Source organism: Equus przewalskii, chromosome 2 (genome assembly GCF_037783145.1).
Source record: "Equus przewalskii isolate Varuska chromosome 2, EquPr2, whole genome shotgun sequence".
NCBI lineage: Eukaryota > Metazoa > Chordata > Mammalia > Perissodactyla > Equidae > Equus > Equus przewalskii.
The window spans coordinates 81,266,932-81,289,142 of NC_091832.1; the positions used below are offsets into that span (position 1 = coordinate 81,266,932).

Below are 22,211 nucleotides of genomic sequence, written 5' to 3' on the forward strand. Positions count from 1 at the left end.
TGTCAGTATATATTTGATGTTTTAAAATTTCTTTGACAGGTTTTTCTAATAATAAGATGAAACTATGATTCTCCATCATTTTTTATTAGAAAATTTAAGTTATAAGCACATCCTTTTTCGTTTTGGAGAAGAAAATAGAGCTTACCTTTGAAATTTAATAGAAGAAAAAATAGATTTAATTGTTGATTGTTAGAGATTGTCTTAGATGTATGATGTTAAAAGATTTAAATGTGGTACATATGAAGATTTTTCTGTAAAATCTAGTGACTGAGATACATTTTTTAACAAAATAATGAGATATGCTGGACAGAAAAGAATGGGGGAGTTGTTTCATAAGTAACTTATCAGAGCTTGATATTCAACTATTAGGTTACAATTTGTATGTTCTTTGGATTTAGAACACTTTATTATCATAACTCAATAAATTGAAGATTGTTTTACAAGTGTAGTTTTGTTAACTGAATCTTCCTGCTCCTTTTTTTAAATGTCTCTAAAATAGAAATATTCAGTATTTACCTTGAGTTTAAATAATTTAATTAGATATTGAAATTAGAAAGTTAAGTTTACTATATTAGTAACATAGTTATAACTTTTTTTTCTCCTATTAAGTAGTCATTTTTAGGAGAGTTGGACAATTTTAGAGATAGATCATCTAGACTTACTCCCTCATTTTACTAGTGGCAGAACTGAATTTCAGGTTTGTTTGTTTTAACTGTCAGAAAGTTTGTTATTGGATAAAAGTGATTAGATCTCATTTTTATTTAATTTTGCGCATAATAAGTTCTCAATACTTAACCTGTTTTGAGTAAATACATTTCTAATCAAGGCTTGTTCCTGTCAAATATTGTCTAGACTAAGCTTTATAAATAAAAATAGAAAATGGGAGAGAAATAGACAAATATTTTAAACAATTTAGAAGGCATCTGGGGCAAACTTAAGGAATAATGTGACTAGTGAAATGTTCAAAACATTTGAACATGCTACTTCTACATCTGAATTTTTTAAAACAGAAGTCTCACACTCCTTTTTATAAAGGAAATTTAAACTTTAATTGAATTATGTCACTGAAGACCAGTCATCAGAGAAGTAGAACCTGTGTCTTCTAAGGAAGTATTTTAACATTATTTGTATGTATCAACAATTTGCAGTTTTGCCATAGAGATTTTCTGTCATTTGGTTGCAATTAGCATTACTGGGATAATAACAGGTGGTTGTGTGGGAGGGAGGAAACTTACTCTAAGAATAGCAGAATAGGTTTTGTGTAGCCTTGCTCTCTGGAAATAAGCAAATAAAAATAATTCGATTGATGTTTGGAATATGCCAGATCATCATTCTTATTAAATTAGAGCTCATTATTCTTAATAAATATCTATCTTTGCTTCCACTCTTGTATTTTTTATAGTACTACTGGGCTTGTACCATGTTCAGCAACACCAACAACGTTTGGAGACCTGAGAGCAGCCAATGGCCAAGGACAACAACGACGCCGAATTACATCTGTCCAACCACCTACAGGCCTCCAGGAATGGCTGAAAATGTTTCAGGTGACTTGTCTAAACACAGTACTTGAAATGCCTCACTTAATTGCTGCAAAAAATAAGGGATTATTCAGCCGTGAAAAGGAACTGTTACATGCTACACCATGGATGAACCTTGAAAACATTATACTAAGTGAAAGAAGCCAGACACAAAAGGCCGTTTATTGTGTGATTATATTTTTATGGAATATCCAGAAAAGGCCAGTCCATAGAGACAGAAAGGAGATTAGTGATTGCTAGGCAGTGGAGGGTGGGGAGCTTGGGACTAACTGCTAATAGGTTAAATTTAAATTTAAATTTCTTTTGGGGTGATAGAAGTGTTCTGGAATTGGATAGTGGTGACAGTTGAACAGGAAGATTGGTGTGCTGGGACCACTGAAGTGTACATTTTAAATGGTGAATTTTATGTTATGTGAAGTATATCTCAATAAAAAATGCTATTAAAAATAAGGGAGCTCATTTTAATTTTTAAGTGTATTAAGATAGTCCGATGCTTATTTTCTGTAAGTGTGCTTTTGCATTTTTTATTGCTTTTTAGATAATAAGACCTTTCTTCCTTTTCTCCTTCATGTTTGGGTTTCTGGGGTTGCTGAATGTATCTGTTTTCTAAACTGCATTGCTTGGAAGTTAAGCATTTAGGAGTAATGTAAGACTCTGCTGATTAGTCACTGTCGGTAACTTACCATCACTATTACCCTGGTAACCTCCAAGAGTTGAGGCAGCTCCTTTTCATCAGTGCGGTGCTTGTGTGTGGCTTATTGAGCCCAAATTCTGATTGCTGCATTTTACTAGCGTTTAAATTCTTTCAGAGTTTACTCAGAAGATTGGCTACAAGCAAAGCTTGAATATTATGAATTTTATAACTTGTGATAGTGATATTAAATTGATTTATCTCTTCTTCTAGTGAGATAATGCATATAAATCAAGTATTTAGTACGGATTAAACACTCGCTTAATTATTCTTTCTAAATAGTAAATAATGGAAATTATGTAAAGTGAAGGTAGCTCTGATATTAGCCACTATGCTAAAATGTAAAATGAATGTATTTCCTTACATCTGACTGCTTGTTTGGTGGTATTTTATGAAGGCTAAGGGAATAATGGTTGAAGAAGAAGATACTTTATGTGACTTTATTTGATAGTTCAGATTTTTAAGATGTCTGTTTATGTAAATCTTAATATTTTAAATACCTGGGCAAAAATTAAATAGATGTCCCAATTTTATTCTTCTGTAGCTGAAACACTCACTTGAAGCAATGTTGCTTTTAAGTGGATTTTAAGAAGTGTTTTCTACCCTTCACATGATTTCAGAGAAACTAAGATAATCTTTTTTTGGTCGCTAACTGAAAGGTTATAGCAGCGGTTCGCGGCAGGGGGCAGGTTTTCCCTTGGTTGTTACAACTGAGGGGGGTGGGATGCAGGACACGCCTGGCATCTAGTGGGTGGAAACAGTGCAAAGGACAGCCTCCATAACAAACAGTCATCTCGACCAAAATGTCAGCGATGCTGAGGGTGAGAATCTATGGGTTAGAAGAATGAAAGTTGTATTTTACCATTATTATAGCGTTATAAACTACTGTAATTACAAAGAACTTCTTTTTTCATTTTCGTAGCCATTTGTTGATTAAATTTACTTTTCCCCACGGATTATTTCCTCACCTTCCAGTTCTTTTACCTCAGGTTCATGATTTTTTTTTTAATTTTAGTTAATTTTTTCCTATGCATGCCTCAGAATTCTAAGTTTTTTGTCACATCTTTTTAAAAAGAAATCTATCCATCAATAAGAGGTGAAAATAGAACTCAGACATTTATACAGTCTAAAAGAATACTTTAAAGATTTTTATCACCTGAGTAAGCCAAGAAGATGGGACTGTGCGTGTGTGTCATGCTTGCACAGCATATAGTGTGAGCACATGGCACTTGGAGTAGTCCAGAAGCTGATTTCATATCATTTTTATAAGAAAATACCAACATGATCGAAAATTACACTATTAGCAATAGTTTTATCATCATTGTAGATAGCCTCCAAAATGTTTATTTTATGTGGAAAGCTTTATTTTTTATCAGAAAGTAGTCCAGAGTGAGATTTATTTTGTATGTGGTATGGGCCCATTTTTCCCAATGTTTTAGTGTACCGAAATACTCTTTGCTAGCTATTTTGCTTTTTTCCCAATTTTAAGAGAACTCTCTCAAATATTGATCTATAGTAGGAGACATTTGTGCTTTGTTTTGCAGTGAGCGTGTTTGGGTAGTCCTTTGTACCAAGTTTACTTGTTTAGCTCGTGCATGCTTTTCTTAATGAAATCTCCACGTTACCACATACTGTCTGTCATCAAATCTGAGATAGCATAGATTATTAGATGCATCCCAATTTCAGAAATGCTAATTGTGGGGAAAAAAGACAAAAACCCAGTTTCTTAGAATTAATGAGATTCAATAAACTGAAAAATACTAGGCTAGCTTTTGTTCTGTAAAAGGGCCCATTCGATCGCTTTTCATGAGAAGTAGATGTGGTGAAGAAAACTTGTTCTCATTTGATAGGAACAGCATGTAGAATTACCCCTGCAGGTATAGTACTATATATATTTTGTCCGATAAATATTCTGTAGCAAAGAAATTTACTTGCAACAAAAAGTCAACTAGACAAGTAGATCAGGAGCTTAATCCTTTGAGTACCACGTCTGTCTCTGACACACCCAGGGCCTCATTGTTGTGCGCTGCCCTTAATTTTCAGGGCTGGTGCCAAAGTAACTAGCAATGAATCACTTACCTAAAGGCTTACAGTGCTTTAATGCCTAACTTGTAGAGAGAGAAAATTTCATAGTAAAGTGGGGGAGTCATGAGTTGACCTATGTGGTATAGTTGAGGGATAATTAAACTGGCATGATTTCTACATATATGCTGTGGGGGCATTTAATGATGATTTTTCTGTTGTGTAACAAGCAAAATGAGAGAGCTTATCCCCTTACTATTCTGCTGTTGCTCCTAAGGCAGTGATACAGCACTGTTTTTGTCCAGCTCCATCTATTCTGACAAAGTACTCTGTACTCAATTTATAAATTGAATGAGAACAAATGATACACCATTTTGGATAAAGGGAAATTGAAACAGAATGCCATGCAAGGTAGAAGTGCAAATTAAAAACAAAACAAAAAAAACAAAATTTGTGTACTGTTTGAATTTTCAGTAGCCGTTGATTATGCTTTTTTGGCAGCCAGATTGATGCTTCAGATTGTTAATTTTGGGGGAGAGGATTGGTCATTTTTTGTTGTTGTTTATGACATTTGAGTGTTAATACATGGTTTTTCACTTGAAAATTTTAGACTAGATAAAGATACCAATAACATTAACATTTTCTTATGTTGAAATTTATATTCAGAGGCATCCTGATATAAAGAGAAGCACATATGGCCTAGAAGAAAAAGCCCTTAGCACATATTCCGGCTTTGTCTTTTAATAACTGGGTAATTTAATTGATACTATGTAACTACTCTTGTCTTTATTTTCATTATCTGTAAAATAAATATAACATTAAAAATTGTCAAAAGGGAGAAAACATGTAAATGTGCTTAGAGCTATATTTGGAAATATAATAGAGAGTCAATAAATGTTAGTTTCCTCTCAGTCAAGAAATAGCCTTTGTGAGCCTCAGTTTTCTCAGGTCTGAAAAGGGGCTATTAACACTAGCTTCATACAAATGTTATTAGCTTAGCATTATTAGGATTATTTTAACCAAAGCATATTTGCATTGCATTAAAACTATGAATGTACTTTGAAAATACCTGTTATATTCAAAATATTTTTAAAAATGATAAAGTAGAAAATACTTCTGTGTTTTGAAATTAAAAGTGGAATAAAAACTACCCTATTGAAGGATTTAATCAAGTTTCATGCTAACTCTTAGAAATTGTACATGTTTTCTAATTTATTTTATTTAGATCTTTTTTGTTTGCTAGTTAATAAAATATTAAAACAGGATAGTGCCAGAAGAAGATGAGTTCAGTATTACTTTGCAGTTGTGTTTGAGACAGTATGATCAAGAAACTCTGTTGTGTGAGGAAGAGTTGAAGAAAGTCATGTATTTAGCCAGAGAAGACTAAGGGAAAATGTTGAATCTTTCTAACATTTTGAAGACTTTTATATAAAAGTAGAATCAAGCTGATTCATGGTTTCTTCAGAAAACAAAACCTAGATTGTACTGTTTGAGTCAGATTTTGGTGTGAGTTGAACTGAACGATTAGAGCTGACCTATGTAGAATGGGAGAAAGTAACTGCTCCAATCCTGGAACTTTTCAAACAGACTAGATAACCATCTACTGGAGGTACTAGAGAAGTTACTTCTGTACCACATGAATTCAGACGCAGTACTGCCCAAAGTCATAATCCTGCCCAAAGTCATAAAATATACTCTGAATGGGAAACTGAGGATCCATCAGCCTAATAAACAGTGCTTGTTTGTGAATCACCTGCATCAATACTAGATGAGTTTTTTATCTAAAACATAAAATGTCCTTGGTCGCACCCTCACTACTGAGTCAGACTCTTTGATGGTGGGTTTTAGGACTGTGTTTCTTGCACTCCTCAACTAGCATTTGGGAACCACTGGTCTGGACCAAGCTCCTCGTCATACAGGTGGGGTGGGTCTCTGAGACTCAGAGTAATTAAGCGACTTCCATGTGCTTTCAGTGTGAGTTTACTGGTGAAACCTGGGCCCCGATTACAGTTCAGTACTCCTTCTGCTTTTCTCCACTACCTGTATTCTCTAATTACCTGAAATAAAATACCACTTTCATGGGGAATTTTCAAGTTTACATTTGCAATTTTGTCCAAAAATTAAATTTTGTTTCTCTTCATCTTTTCAGAATTTGGAATGTTTTTTCTATCCCTTTCACTATATTCCCATATAACTTTGCCATAAAAGACCAAAGGAAGATGCTTTTTTCTTGTCCAAGACAACTATATTCAGAACAGTAAACAAGTATTATCAGAATTATCCAACACTTCTGCGGATAAAGACACTAAGTCCTGCAGAGGTTAAATTGTAACCTAATTAGTGGCAGTGTCTCCTCCAAAAGTTAGATTTCCTCATCCCCAATTCAATGCTCTTTCCACTATTCCTCACTAAAGGCTGATGTGGCCTATTGTTATTTTGTTTTAATACAGTCATTACCTGCAAGGTTTTCAAATTAATACATACTTCCCTCGCTGCTAAACCATGTATGTATACAAAATTTGGAACCAGACTAGACAAGCAAGTCCTAGTGATACCTTCAAATATGAAGACTAGAAACACTCTTTAGAGAGAGTTTTGAGATAGCATTGGGGCAATATTTCCTGACTCTTTGGGAATTCATTCATTTATTCAACAAATATTTATTGAGCACCTGTCAGGTGCTATGCCCTACTTTGGATCTGAGATACAGTAGTGAACAAAACAGACAAAAAACTCTTTTTCTTAGAATTACGTTGTAGTCAGGAGCGGGTTGGGGTTGGGGAGTTTGGAACTGGTTTGCAATTTTAGAATGATTGCCCAGAGAAGGTCTCAGTGAAGGAAGTATGGAAGCAAGCCATGTGAGTATCTAGGAAAAGAATGTTCCAGGTGAAAAGGCTCTGAAGCAGAGCATGCTTGGTGTGTTTGAGGCACGAAAGAGTGTCTGTGGCTAAAGCACAGTAAATGAGAAGGAAAGGAATAGGAAATTAGAACCTTGTAGACCAACCTAGACTTTGGTTTTTACTTTGAGTGAAGTTGGAAGCCACTAGAGGGTTTTAAACAGAAGAGTGAGTGACTTTTAGCAGTGCTACTCTGACTAGTTTATGGAGAATGGAACGAGTAGGGCGAAGACTGGAAGCTGGGAGACCGGGTAAGAGGTCATAGGGATAATCCAGGTGACAATAACAGCAGCTTAGAACAGTGAAATAATGGTCAGATTCTGGATATATTTTGAAGTTTAAGGCCTTAGAATTCACTGATGCCTCAGAACCAGCTGGGTTCTGTGAGGTTCTGGGTGAGAGTGAGGGTGTCAGGGATAACTCCAGAGTTTTTGGCCTGAGTGACTAATAGAATGGAGTTACATTTTGCTGAAATAGGGAGGATTATGGACATGCATATTTGAAAAGAAAGATCACTGACATGCTAAATTTCTATTACATATCCAAGAATACATGTTGAGTAAGCAATTTTACATACAGGTCTGGAGTTCAGAGAAGAAATCCAGGCTGGAGAGAGGAAAGCTACCTGTACGGTCTAGACCTTTGCTGGAACCATATAAGAGATGATTTTAAGTAATTAGACCATTGACTGTGTATAGTCAGTGGAAACAGTCTCATTCACTATGTAGTTTACAGCTTATGCTACTAATCTTTGTCAGTGGTATACTTTTCAATAAAATGTCACAAAGTAACATCTGCTGAATGTATGCATAATTTAAATAGATATAATTTTGATTTTATTTGACTTGTTAAATAAAATATTATTTGAAACAAAATTAAAATATTATTTAGAGTCTTATGAGCATTTTGTTATACAGGCATAATTTTTGTCATGGACTTTGCCTTAAATACACAGAAATTTTGACATAGTTCCTAACATTTACCTAGGATCTGACTTATTTATTTATCTTGTATTTTGGCTTTTTTCATTCTACACCCTATCCCCTAACATCCTTGATAAAAAGATATTTTTCCATCTATCTGCAGTTATATACCATGTATTGATATTTTTCTATTCCTTTCTTTTTAAAAAACAGTAATGGTACATTAACTGAAAGAAAACATTAAACATGTATCTTACTTTAAATTAGAAATATTCATAGTAACTTAATATAATAAATATGTAAGGTTTACAGAGTAGTAATATGTTGAAAAGTTTTTCACTGTCTTTTTGCTATAGAAGATTGCATAAGATATCTTTATCTTTATATCAAAATTTAACCATAAGTACTTCCAAAAATATTTTTAAAGCAGGTATTCATATATGCAAAGGAGATTAAGAAGTTTACATTAAAATTATCCTATCAAGTGACTTAATTAAAGCTGCATTTGAATCAAGTCAGCATAGTTATCCATCACCCAAAATGAGCGTGTCCTTATACTAGTGTCCATGAATCCTTATTCTGTAGATGGAGAGGAACAACAGATTATAAAAACCCACCTCAAATCCTTTGAGAAATATAAATCAGTAAATCAGAGTTTACAGTATTGATACTAAATGATCAGAGATGAATGGAGATTGATCAATGTAAGTTTTGTCAAAGAGGTAAGTTTTGAACCAGGATTTGAAGCTGCATGAGGGAAACTGAATAAAACAATCAAACTTCAAATTAATTGCTTTTAATTGGTCGTGTGTGTACATATACATATATGTGAGTATTTTTAACTTCTATTTATAAATCTTCACCCTAACCAAAAAGAATTCAAGGTGAGTACTCGAGAAGAATGTTCTGGATATGTGTATATACAGAAGTAAAAGAAAAGAACACAACATATGTGTTAAGGACAAGCCTGTGTTTCATCTTATTTGATGATAAAATGAGGATTTTTGTGATCATTAAATGAGAAAACGTGACAAGTGCTATGGAAGTACTACTGAAATATGTGACAGTATTGCCATCATCTACGCTTCATGATAGGAAAGGAGATATGAAGTTCCTTGTAGATTCTAAAGGGATGAGTACTTCAAGAAATACTTTTAAAAGTATTCTAAATAAGTCTTCCTGTATCCTCAATATATCTCAGTTTTCAATTATTATCTATTTCACATGTTAAAAATCCAGGTTCCTAGTTTGACCAAGAAATGGAATGTCAAAATCCAGATCTTTCTAGCTCAAAACCTCACCTATTGTTCTCTCTTCACCCACTTCCAAAATGGACATAATAATTCACAAAGGTACTTAAATCAGACTGCTCAAGGATATTCTTTCACTTAAGTATTACAAGGTTATTTAAATGTTTAACATGATTATTGTGAGGGGAAATTCTCACATTTTAAATTATTCACATGGCTTTTCTGTGCAGGTGTTCCTCAGTGGAAAAAAAAAGATTTTAAATAATCCCCTAGCGTGGTTTAAAAGAGCTCGTATTTTTGAAGTATAAGTATGTGTTTTTGTTTTTCCATAGTATATTTCTTACCCTCTTTTAGTCTTTGTTCATATTTGAATTTCGCTACTAAGTTAGCTAGTATTTTCTTTTGTTTGCTATTTTTTATCTGAAATTATTTTCACATAAATTAAAGCCCTTTTAATTTGTGGAAGACACTCATCAGATGTGCAGTGTGTCCAGTTATTAGTTTTTCTCTAAATGATGCTGCCAATCTCCTAACTCTCAGATGAGTGCCTTATTAAAACCATCACGTTTTACGATGCCCACTAGAAAGAATGAAGAGAAAGGAAAATCATCTGTCAAAATCCCCTATTTACACAGTAACCGAAATTGATGTTTCTGAATAAAATTTTGGTTTCCCCAAAATTCAACCAGTATCTTGGTGGTAGATGAACATGTAACAATTGTAATGTAGTGCAAAAATATTTTTCTATCAAAAGCATGACATTTTTTAAAGCTTTTACAAAATAAAGGTAGCTAGTAAGCTTGATGAGGCTGAATGATTATCACTTCAGTGCCTTCTGGAGAAAATGTCAGCATAAGCAGCCACCTTTTATGTTGTCTGTAGATGTGGATTTTCCTTTATGAATTCATAATTTGAGACATCTATTAAAATAATGAAAATTTCTAATTCCTCTTTGATAGAGCTGGAGTGGACCAGAAAAATTGCTTGCTTTAGATGAACTTATTGATAGTTGTGAACCAACCCAAGTAAAACATATGATGCAAGTGATAGAACCCCAGTTTCAACGAGACTTCATTTCCTTGCTCCCTAAAGAGGTAAGCATTATCAGTTGTATTCTTCATTGGGTGGTATTTGAAAACATTACTCAACAGCTACCACCTTTAAACATTGTCATGCTAATTATGGTATTCAGTTTTGTCAGTTTAACACTCTTAATTAGTGTTGAAGAGGGCTGTAAATGACAAGCTGTCGTGACTTAATATAATTTTCAGATTAAAGTATACTTATGGACTAAATGACTTTTCCCACCACTGGAATAAGTCATATATGAGAATAAGCTATTGAGTTTCATTAATTTGATTGTCTATACCAAGATTTTTTTCCCAAGTTGTTTGAAGACCGTTTATTTGTCTTGATATATTCATTATGGAATTAGATTTCTTTTTTAATTCTGATTTTATTAATATAGTAATTGTTTCTTATTTTGTTGTTTCTTTATCCTAAATCCCTTAGAGACTATAGTTTTATGATTGAATTGTAGTTCAAATTTTTATGATATTGAATTGTAGTTCTCTGTAACTTATGTTGTGTAATTATTTTGAAATATAATGAATTACACATGTATATCTTTTCCTACTAATCATCCCCCTTCTTGCCCCCATTACACATACACATCCGTAAGCACAGATTTCCCATTACAGTTACATTATGATAGCATTTCTCTTGAAATTATTTATGCCCTTTTGTTTTTATATCTTTATATAAAATAAAAGATCTATGATTTTTTATCATAGAATGATTGTGATTGTATGGGCATTCTTGACTGTATAAATGAGGCATATTTTAGATGTAGTTCTTTTATTGATGTTATAGGCTGCATAGTTTCGTTTTGTCAGCAAACAGAAATAATGTAACATTAAATAATCAATGTTACTATGATTTATATTTTCACAAATTATATATTTGCTACTAATTATTTGTGAGTTTAGAAGATGATATATAATACCATTGCAAATGATCCTAAAATTTCAAATTTGCAAAGAAAAGTTGATTTTTTTTCAGATAACCATTCTAAATATCCTAAGGGTATTAAAGACAGTCTGAGTAATAATTTCACATTGAATGTGAATAAAATAGTTTCATCATATTTAATGTATAAAACTAAGCATGACTCTGGGAAAAAGCAAAGCAAAAAAAACTCTTTTCCTGAAATGTTTTTTCTTTAGGATGATTTTAAAAATGACATTGTCCCAGAAAAAATTTTTTTATTCTTGCTGGCTCATTCTAAAACTGAACCCTTTGAATAGATTTGGCTTATGAAAGTGACATAAGCTCTCTTTGCTTCCAGAAAGACGTTAATAATAGGAAGCACTTATAAGCATTTGACTGAAAGTGAATTTATTTGCCTTTGATATATTCTTCATGATTTCCCTTGATATTTAGAAGGTAGTATTTTTGTTAAAATATAGACTTTCTCTAGTTTGTCCCCTTATCTCGAAAAATGGTAAGTGTTTTGTTTTGTTTTTGCTCTATTTGGATTTCCACAGTAGCTTCTTAACACACAAAAATGTGATTTAAAATTAGAAAAATATAAAAATATTTTTAAGAGTCTAAGAATTAATCACAAATTATCAATAACAGGGTAAATGCAATACAAATTTTCTTGGATTAAGTGTTCTTTTAAAGATTGCCTGAGGGAAAAGAAGTCAGGCTAGACAGGAGAAGGAGTGAGTGAGCCCTGGCTCAGCATATCATCTGTATCTTCCCTGGTTTTTTTTGGTAAAGATTGGCACCTAACAACTGTTGCCAATCTTTTTTTTTTTTTCCTCTGGTTTTATCTCCCCAAGTCCCCCCAGTACGTAGTTGTATATTTTAGTTGTGGGTCCTTCTAGTTGTGTCCCTGTTTTTAACTACTAGAAAAAAAGTTTCCTGTTTTGAAAAGTACTTTACTTTATATGTGGAAAAATAATGGTATAGATCTAAGTCCTTGAAGTAACTAACATGATCTTATTGGAGACTAAGCACTTTCATTATTTAAAACATTATTACCTTCATGTCAGGAAATGGACTTGTAATTTTTTTATAATTCCTTTCAACAGATCTCAAAACTCTTTACCAACATTTGTTTATTAATCTCAAATACATTGACAAAAATCTCACTAGCCTCACATGAGAGGCTTATGATAAACAGCATTATCCTTATTTTATAAGTAAATACCAAGAAACACATAGTGATATAGTAGATGATCTAGAATGAAACCTAAATTCTTAACATAGGGTCAGTCAACATTTTCTTTATTCTTTTTCGTTTCACTAGTTCAGTCCACTGAAATAGAGCAATTCTAGGAACGTATTAGCTGCCTTTTAAGTATAATATAATCATCTTTTATGTAAGTTATAGAAAAAAACCAAAAAATAGCAACTCTCACCGAAATGACAAGTTTGGGCAAGGAAAAGGTAATTATCCAAAATAGATTTTCAGCTTAAGAGCTTCTGTCTGGTGGAAGTAGTCTGTAGGAAGAATTACTAATCTAGATTTTACCTTTAAGACAAATTAATAGAAAATTGCATTAGCTAACCATTTCACTTGGCTGCAAGAAACCTATAACCCCTCCTGTGGTGTTGGAGAGATGTAGTTTGGGACAATGTCCATTCTCTAACCCTCGTAAGGAACCCCACACGACAAAATCTTGCTTCCTTTGAAGAACTGATATCCTTCCCCATAATACATCTAAGAATTGTGTAACTAGTTGCTGTTCCCTCTTTGCTTGGCAGTTTAATTCAAAAACCACGTAAGATATTGTTGCCAGCATATGTGTATTCTACTTTTCCCTGGTTTAAACCTTCTTTTCTGGTTTATATTTTTCCTGGTTCTGATTTTCTTTTTCATTTTTTCTATTTTGCCTTGTGTATTTTCTGTAATACCTAGATGTTCTGATGGAATAGACAAACATTTAATAAGTTGAAGTCCATGGTTGACTTAGGGCCTTTGCTATTTTAAAGGAAAGTGTGCCAGTTACCTGTGGAGTTAGTACTTCAACTTTCTTTGGCACCTGAGTGTTTCTTTACATTTGTCTAAAGCAAGCAGACACTAGGCTAGATCTCCTAATCAGCAGTAATGAAGGAAATTTTACCTGTTGATTTTAGGATGTACTTTTGAAATCTAAGCTGCTCTGGATTTGTTTTCTAGCCTTTAAGATCCATTTAGTGTTTCTGTAGATTACTAGATTTCTACTTTAGCTGGATCACTAAAGTAAAGAATAGACTTTTTCATATGACTATTCTAAATATCTTGGGCATTAAATAGCATCTCTTCCACAAACACAACTTTGTGCCTAATAATTTCTGTGCTAAATATCAATTTCACATAGAAGATTAATAATATGTTATTATCACATTACTGTTAAGCTGACACTAAGCAACCTTGCCCAGGTTTTGATCAATTGATAATTTTAAAATTAAGCGGCTTATGGAGTATCCATTAAAAAAAAATACAATGTTGAGATACATATGTATGTGTATATTTATATATCTGTATGTATGGAGATGCATATACATAGATTAGTGAATATACTTATGCCTTTTTATTTTAAATGACTCAGTTTCTATATGTGATACTGAATGGTCTTCTCTGATAGACCAAAAATAATTATTCCACAAAAAGTTTTTGACTGTCATTTGTCAATAGTAGTGTTAAATTGAATACTGACTGGTTAAAGAACTTTCTATATAGAATGTTCTCTTAAATATGAGAGTAATAATGAACTCTCTCTATATAAAGTCATTGGAAAAGCATAATTTATATCATGTAATTCCTGTTTAGCATCAAAAAGTAATTGAAATTATGCTTTTATCCCCATATGAACCTTGACCCTTTAAGTGATAGTTTGTTTTAATCCTTGTAATTTAATTTATATGAAAACTAAACTTTATTGCCCTGTTTAGATCATTTTTGTCCTAATATCATAATTTAAATGTTTATGTGATTTGTGAGGCTAATTGAGTAAGCATACTCAGAAGCTATCATTCCCCTTTTTCTTCTCTTTCCTCTTATTTATTTGAATTGATTTTACACACTGAAAAAATAATTGATGATTTGCACATTCTGGAAACAAAATTTTAAAATCAACGGTATACCAAAGAGCTAGCTCAAATATACAACTGTCTGGCCCGTCAAGAGAAGCCCCATAAGCAATGTAAAGGAATTAGAACCCAGTTACTTTCTATGTCTATGGAGTGGTTTAATAATTGTCCCCTTTTGTCATTTAAAGTAAAGAATGTAAATTTGGAAAGGTTCATCATTGTGATAATAAACACTTTGATGTGATAAAGCACTATTAATTATCTCTATCAGGAGTGATCTGAAATCATACCACACAGAATATATAGAAATCTCATTTTTTCTCTTAAGTCCTGTCTTCAGTGAATTTACATTGTAGTGGGGAGAGAAAAAGACAAATTTAAACAACTAATAAATAAATAGTAGAATATTGAATTGAGGCTCACAGAGGAAAGGCAAGAGCAGAGGCAGAAGAGGTGAGGAGTTAGTGGACTAAGGTTCATAAAAACCAATGGAGTGTTTGGGTTTTTAAAATCTGGTATATATTTGTTAAGACTGAATATTAGAATGTGCTGCCTTTCATAATTTTAGAAATTAGAATGTAGAATTAAATAACATCTATAAGTACTTTATCCTATAGAGAATAATTAACATTGTTTTTATCAAAAGTTTTTTTAAATATGGGTATACTATACTTTTCCTTTTTATAGCTGGCGCTTTATGTGCTTTCATTCCTGGAACCCAAAGACCTGCTACAAGCGGCTCAGACGTGTCGCTACTGGAGAATTTTGGCTGAAGATAACCTTCTCTGGAGAGAGAAATGCAAAGAAGAGGGTAAGGTTCAAAATCACATAGAGAAAATGTTTGTACTTTGAAAAAGCAAAGTGATTCTGAAAACATGAAAGTAATTAGTTTTATGTGTAAGTAGAATAAAGTGGTAAATAAATGAAAAGAAAATTTTGACAGCCTATCAGAGAATCAAGAATGAGTCTTCATTTACATTCACCTACTTATGTAAAGCCCACAGGTTATTCCACACATTCAAATGAACCAAATCTTGCAGCTGACTCCTTTAATGAGTACTGTAACTAATAGCAAATATATCCGATTTGCTTCCCAATCTCTAGCAGAATTAGTAAACAATGGAAAAGTCAAGATGAGGAAACTCAAAGGAAACCCAAAAATTTTATTAGCAATAAAATACTCAACTATTCCATATTCTATTCATTTCTTCTGCAGATATTTGTGAAACACCTCCTGTGAGCTGAACATTCTTAAATTCTGGAGACATAATAGTGAACTTGCATTTTCTTCCCATCATGGAGCTTATGTTCTTAAAACCTGTTAAAAAAAAAATCCCCTTTCTTAGTTGAGGAGTAGGTATCATGCATATTAATTTAAGAAAGGATATTTTTTTTCCAGCCGGCATCTAGGAAAATAATATTTTTTGAAAATAGGTAAAAATATTATTTGCCTCTGACAAGCAAAATTTTTGAGAAAGAATCATGGAGCATGAGACAGATACTCCATAGGTTATCTTGCCCTTCATGGAGGTCATAGTTGAATAGGGAACACTGGTGGTTAGTGAAACTTCGAGGTGAAGATCCAGGATACTTGGTTTCTAATCCTGCCTCTACCTCGTCTGTGGCTTGGACTAGTCAATGAAACCTTCTCTTCTCAAGTGTCTGTCCACATAAAGTGGGATTAATCATCCCTGCCTTATGTTCTCTCAGAGAAGCATTAGTTTAATGACTTTTTTAAAAATTGTGGTAACATATACATAACATTGAATTTATCATTTTAACTATTTTTAAGTGTAAAGTTCAGTTGCATTATTTACATTCACATTGTTGTGAACCCATCACCACCATCCATCTCCACAACTTTTTTATCTTCCCCAGCTGCAACTCTATACCCATTTAACAATAACTCCCTATTCCTCCTCCCTGCAGCCCCTGGCAACTACCATTCTCTTTTCTCTATGAATTTGACTACTCTAGGTCTCTCATAAAAGTGGAATCATACAGTGTTTGTCTTTTTGTGACTGGCTTATTTCACTTAGCATAATGTCTTCAAGGCTTCCGCTTAGCGTGTGTCAGAATTTTGTCTTCATTAAGGCTTAATATTATTCCATTGTATGTACATATCAGATTTTGTTTATCCATTCATCCATTGATGGACATTTAGGTTGCTTCCACCTTTTGGCTATTAGAAATAATGCTGCTATGAATGTGGGTTACAAATATCTGTTCAAATCTCTGCTTTCAATTCTTCTGGGTGTCCCAGAAGTGGAATTGCTGGATCATATCATAATTCTGTTTTAATTTTTTGGAGGGACCACCATACTATTTTCCACAGTAGCTACGCCATTTTATATTCCCACAAGCATTCCACATGAGTTCCAGTTTCTGCATGTCCCCACCAACACTTCACAGAATCATTTTGAGAAAGAAATGAAATAGTCGATCTGAAAACATACCATACAGAATGCAAACTTTACATTATTGTTTTGTAGCAACAGCATTAGAAATTGGACAGTGTCATGCATTTTGGTGATTTTGAGCATATGGAAAAATGAGGTACATTATAAAATGTGTAATTGTTATTGGTGAAGGCAGTTATACTCTTTAACTCTTTAAAACTTTAGGTATTGATGAACCATTGCACATCAAAAGAAGAAAAGTAATAAAACCAGGTTTCATACACAGTCCATGGAAAAGTGCATACATCAGACAGCACAGAATTGATACTAACTGGAGGCGAGGAGAACTCAAATCTCCTAAGGTAACTGAACTCTTGGACAATGTAACAGAAACCATTAATCAGCGTTAATACCTAATGTACTCTTTCACTTCTTGGCAACCAGTATAACTTGACACCTATCTCCTGTAGAAAGAAAACAGTATATATTAAAATAACTAAAAGTGTAACTGACAATATTCCTTTACAGTCATGCGCCACATAATGACATTTCAGTCAATGACAGACCGCATATATGACGGTGGTGGTTCCATAAGATTAGTACCATATAGCCTAGGTGTGTAGTAGGCTATACCATCTAGGCTTGTGTAAGTGCACTCTATGATATTCGCACGACAACGCAGTTGCCAAATGATACATTTCTTAGAATCCATCCTGTTGTTAAGCAGCACATGACTGTATTGCTAATTTCTCTAGTCTGACAACTAATTTCACTTGAATAAAAGATGAGTTGAATTGCGTGTTGTTCTATCTTATGTAAATGAAAATTTCTGGCTATCCTGTTGAATTTTGTGTCATAGACATTCTACTTAGGAATTTGCTCCCTCTCTGACCACATAGTTCAAACATGAATTTTTGAGAAGTGTCCATGTTTTATTTATTTTGTTTATTTTTTGTTGACTTGTGTGTGTTTTATTTTTGTAAATTTAAGCATAATTTTGGTTTTCTGTCTTATAACATTTCAAGTATATAAAGATTGGCAAAAATCCTTGAAATTCTTACATATGTCTTTACAACTGGAAAAAAGCAATTTGGGGAGACACTGTTGTATTAATATGTATACATTATGGTAGGCTTTTTTGGTTTTAAGTTGAAAAAGTTGGTAATTATTGTTACTCTTATCTTTCTAGTTAGTAGGTGCTTTTGTTGTGTGGGTCAAAATTGCAAAACTTAGGGCCAGCCCCGGTGGTCTAGTGGTTAAGTTTGGTGTACTCCGCTTTGGCAGCCTGGGTTCATTTCCTGGGCATGGACCTACATCACTCAGTGACCCTGCTGTGGTGGTGGCCCACATACAAAATAGAGGAAAACTGGCAACAGTTGTTAACTCAGGGTGAATCTTCCTCAGCAAAAAAAAAAAAATAGGCAAAACTTAGATGCATGTTCTTTTGGTGTAAACAGATAAAATAGATAATTATAAAATGTTTAATACTTATTCATCAGCCAGAAAGGATGATGCTTCACATTATATATAAATTTTAATTTTATAAATAGGCTACGGATTACTGTTCCTATTTATGACTTCATTTTTCTTTTTACCAGTATTTTAAAAAACGTAATTTAATAACATATTTCTAATCTATTTATCTATCTTGTAGGTGCTGAAAGGACATGATGATCATGTGATCACATGCTTACAGTTTTGTGGTAACCGAATAGTTAGTGGTTCTGATGACAACACTTTAAAAGTTTGGTCAGCAGTCACAGGAAAAGTAAGTTTACTTCTTTCTCTACTTCACAAAGTCGCCATTTTGTGTGTGTCTTTGCAAGGATCGGCCAGTGAAAGGAAAACAAGGATTCCTTTTTGCCCCGAGCTTATTTCAATAGCAAATACCAGAGCTTCTAATTTAGCTTTTCCCTTGCAATGAAGATTATGTTTCTCATGAGAGGGACGTCATTGGTTTCTTCTTCATTTAAATAGTTCGTCTATCTTTGTGACTTAGCTATTTTAAGATTGCTTTATCTTTTTCTTGGCTTAATTTTCCCACTTAACCATCTAAGTTATATCTCCTTTCTTTTTAATGTTTGAATCTTTCTCAAAACTATGATTCAGGGATATTTGTTTTACCTTGTGAAACCACTTTGTTGATAACCCACCTATAATTTAGAAGTTAAATAAATCGTGTTAATTTAGACTTATCTCAAGCCTTGTGAGATGGAAGTTAAGCAGACTAGGCATTTAATAGGAATTGGAAGAAAGCAGTCCAAGAATCAGTTCCACTGCATGCAGTATTATACTTTAAAGTTTCTCTAGTGAATGCTTATTTTATATCTGTCCAATGGAGAATATTTTTATAAATTAAGTAATTGATCTAAAAACTAATAGAGGAAAGTATGAGGGAAAATATCTTATGTCTTTTAAGATGTCTTATAGCATGTTGATTCTTGGGCAAGAATCTTCTAAATATTCCAAGTCAGATATTAAAATTTTTAAAAGCAGCTTAATATTTCCATAGTGTAATATTAGTTTTGGATTTATTTCAGGGTTTTAATGTCTGTCTTTACTTGTCTAGAAGTGCCTTGCCTGGCTCCTAACTACTGCCTTGGGGCAGATTCAGATGAGATGTGGTATGTAGCCACACCCAACACTGTTGGCATTCTTTCATTGAATCCATTCCCATGGAAGAAACCAAGTTGCAATTTTAGTATTTTTTCATCAAAGAGGCCAGGCTGGAGCTGTCATACTTTCATGAGAAATGTTTACTTTCTACATACTGTTCCTAAATTGTGTGTATGTCTATAGTATGTAATGCTACTGAATAAACAAAGCAATAAATATTGATAGGATTATGTTATATTGATGTGAAAGATTATTTTCTGATACACCAAACAATCAAGTTGAGTAAATAACTTTACTCCAAATTTTAATGAGCTACTTAAATGCTATTTAAATCATTTTCCTTTCTACCCAAAAGTAATCATCTTAAGTGTTTTTCTAGTGTCTGAGGACATTAGTGGGACACACAGGTGGAGTATGGTCATCACAGATGAGAGACAACATCATCATTAGTGGATCTACAGATCGGACTCTCAAAGTATGGAATGCAGAGACTGGAGAATGTATACATACCTTATATGGGCATACTTCCACTGTACGTTGTATGCATCTCCATGAAAAAAGGTAAGGGAATATCCTGTAGTGGTTGGAAATTATCCTCTGTTACTTGTGAATTTGGGGCCTTTTGTGTAGAATTCAGCTTGTATAATACTTATTGTGTATAGTAGAGAGAGAGTGATAATGTGCTCTTCAATTAGACTATAATTATTAGACTTCTTAGATGTTTCTATACTAGGAAAACAGTGGTGTATCGGCTTAAAATTGGGAGGTTGTCTTTAAATTTCCTTCCTCATTTAATAGTGTTGTTGGCTTCCTCCTTGAAACTCTTTACTCTCTAGTCTTGAATGACACCTTACTTTATTGTTCTACATCTTTGATGAGTCATCATATTCAAAAAAATTATTTTCTCTTTTTGTTGATATTCATATTTCTGCTAGTGGGACAAATTCAGTTATTCAGGCTTCATGCCTCTGAGTCTTTATTTACCACCCTACCCCCACCACATCGTATCCCCTATATCTAGGCAAAAGCTGAAGCCTGTGGGGTATTTTTTTTTTTCCAAGGAAGATTAGCCCTGAGCTAACTACTGCCAATCCTTCCTCTTTTTGCTGAGGAAGAATGGCCCTGAGCTAACATCCATGCCCATCTTCTTCTGCTTTATACGTGGGACGCCTGCCACAGCATGGCTTGCCAAGCGGTGCCATGTCCGCAACTGGGATCCGAACCCTGGGCCACTGAGGAGCAGAACGTGCGATCCTAACCTCTGCACCACTGGGCCAGCCCTGTGGGTTTTAATTGTTTCTCTTGTTACCTATCATCTGAACTATTGACATAGCTTTCAAACTTGGTCTTCTCAGCTTTTGCCCAGCTGACAGAGAATACTCTTTTAATTATGATAGCATCGCTGCCCTTTGGGAGCCTTCTGTTGCTTACTGAATTAAGGAAGAAATCCTCAATCCAGTTTTCAAAACGGTTTCAGCCAAACCAGACTACTTGCCTTTTTCTTCTCTGACTTTGCTGTTGCTTTTATGTGCTCCTTACAAAGCCCTCCTGTCAAAGTCCTTTCCGTCTTCTCTTGGCATGTCTTCATGGTACCCCTGTTAAACAAATGTGATTTCTACTTAATTTGTCCAAAAAAAGTCTCTTTGAAGGGTCCTTACAGTGAATCCACTCTAGTCTTTACCTTTAATTCTGTCCAAAGCATCTTCTTTATTAAGAGCCATTACATTAAGCAGATAGCACACTAGATTTGCAATATGGGAAGAAAAGTACCTTTTCATCTGTAATTTGAATCTACTTTGAACACTGTGTCCTACTATTAAAATTTGGGGGATTGGCATCAAGAGACCTTGCATTTCAGTTTCCCTTATGTTCTGATTTAAATCTCTCAGTGCTTCCATTTTCTACTCTTCCAAATGTGGAAACTGTGGCCTTTCTTTATCTCTTAGGAATGACATAAAGATACCTGAGTTTTCTACTCTTCTTTGTGATCCAGTGATTGCAGTACAGTATTTGTATCACTCTTGTCTTTAGAAAAGTATAATTTTAATAATATTGAGCCAAATTTTTAAGGGTTTTCTGTTGCCTCTACATGTGTATCTTCTAAAATCTGTATATCTTAATGCCCCCAAAGCCTATTGAATGTTTTTAAATATAAACATATGCAGCCTTTTTTTGAGGACATGTCTTCAACTGGTTAATTTTACCAGAATATATGGTATAAAGTACCTATCTTTGGCTGTTTAAATTCCAAATTCTAATTTGTTTTGTTGAATAACCTTTATTGAATTTTTTCCTAATCGCAAAGGGAATACATGTTCATAATTAAAATTTTGTGAAATCTCAGAAAGAATAAAGAAGAAAATTTAAAATTTTCAAAATACTGCCACCCTGAGTTTCCCAATTAACATTTTGTACATATTGTTCACATTAGCATTTTATTTCTAAAAGCAAGATCTTATTGTATGTATTTAGAGCTGGCTGCTGCTGCTGCTGCTTTAAATACAACACAGTAGTTTTCAAACTGTTCCACAGAACCACAGGGTGCTACTCAATCCCTCATAGGTGAGGGAACTAACTATACAGGCAGAATTCTAGGCTTCCCAACTTCCCATCCCAATCCCAGTAACTCAGCTTTTGTGTATTTCTATCAATATCAAGGTATTACATAGGATTTCTTTTGAAAACAGGCGTTCCTGCTTAAGAAAATAAAAAAATAAGTTTAATAAGCACTGACTTTATGTTTTTTCATGTTATTAAACATTCTGATACATTTTTTTTTCTGTTTTCCCCCCT

At 33.5% G+C, this 22,211-nt stretch overlaps 1 protein-coding gene across 8 annotated transcripts in view; it reads left to right on the forward strand.

Moving 5' to 3' along the window:
• Nucleotides 1–22,211, forward strand: part of FBXW7 (F-box and WD repeat domain containing 7) — a 220,852-nt gene that overhangs the window by 193,625 nt on the left and 5,016 nt on the right. For 7 of the 8 annotated variants that reach the window (XR_011537745.1, XM_070611555.1, XM_070611556.1 and 4 more), the window contains 6 exons: nucleotides 1,403–1,544; nucleotides 10,281–10,415; nucleotides 15,091–15,214; nucleotides 17,028–17,164; nucleotides 18,457–18,570; nucleotides 19,798–19,979. Coding sequence is in view for 7 of the 8 variants with exons in the window: in XM_070611555.1 (XP_070467656.1) it covers nucleotides 1,403–1,544; nucleotides 10,281–10,415; nucleotides 15,091–15,214; nucleotides 17,028–17,164; nucleotides 18,457–18,570; nucleotides 19,798–19,979 (834 nt within the window). In the remaining variant the exon portion in view is untranslated. Of the gene's footprint in view, nucleotides 1–1,402; nucleotides 5,172–10,280; nucleotides 10,416–15,090; nucleotides 15,215–17,027; nucleotides 17,165–18,456; nucleotides 18,571–19,797; nucleotides 19,980–22,211 lie in introns of those variants that run through there. The other variant, XM_070611559.1, reaches the window with a different exon arrangement.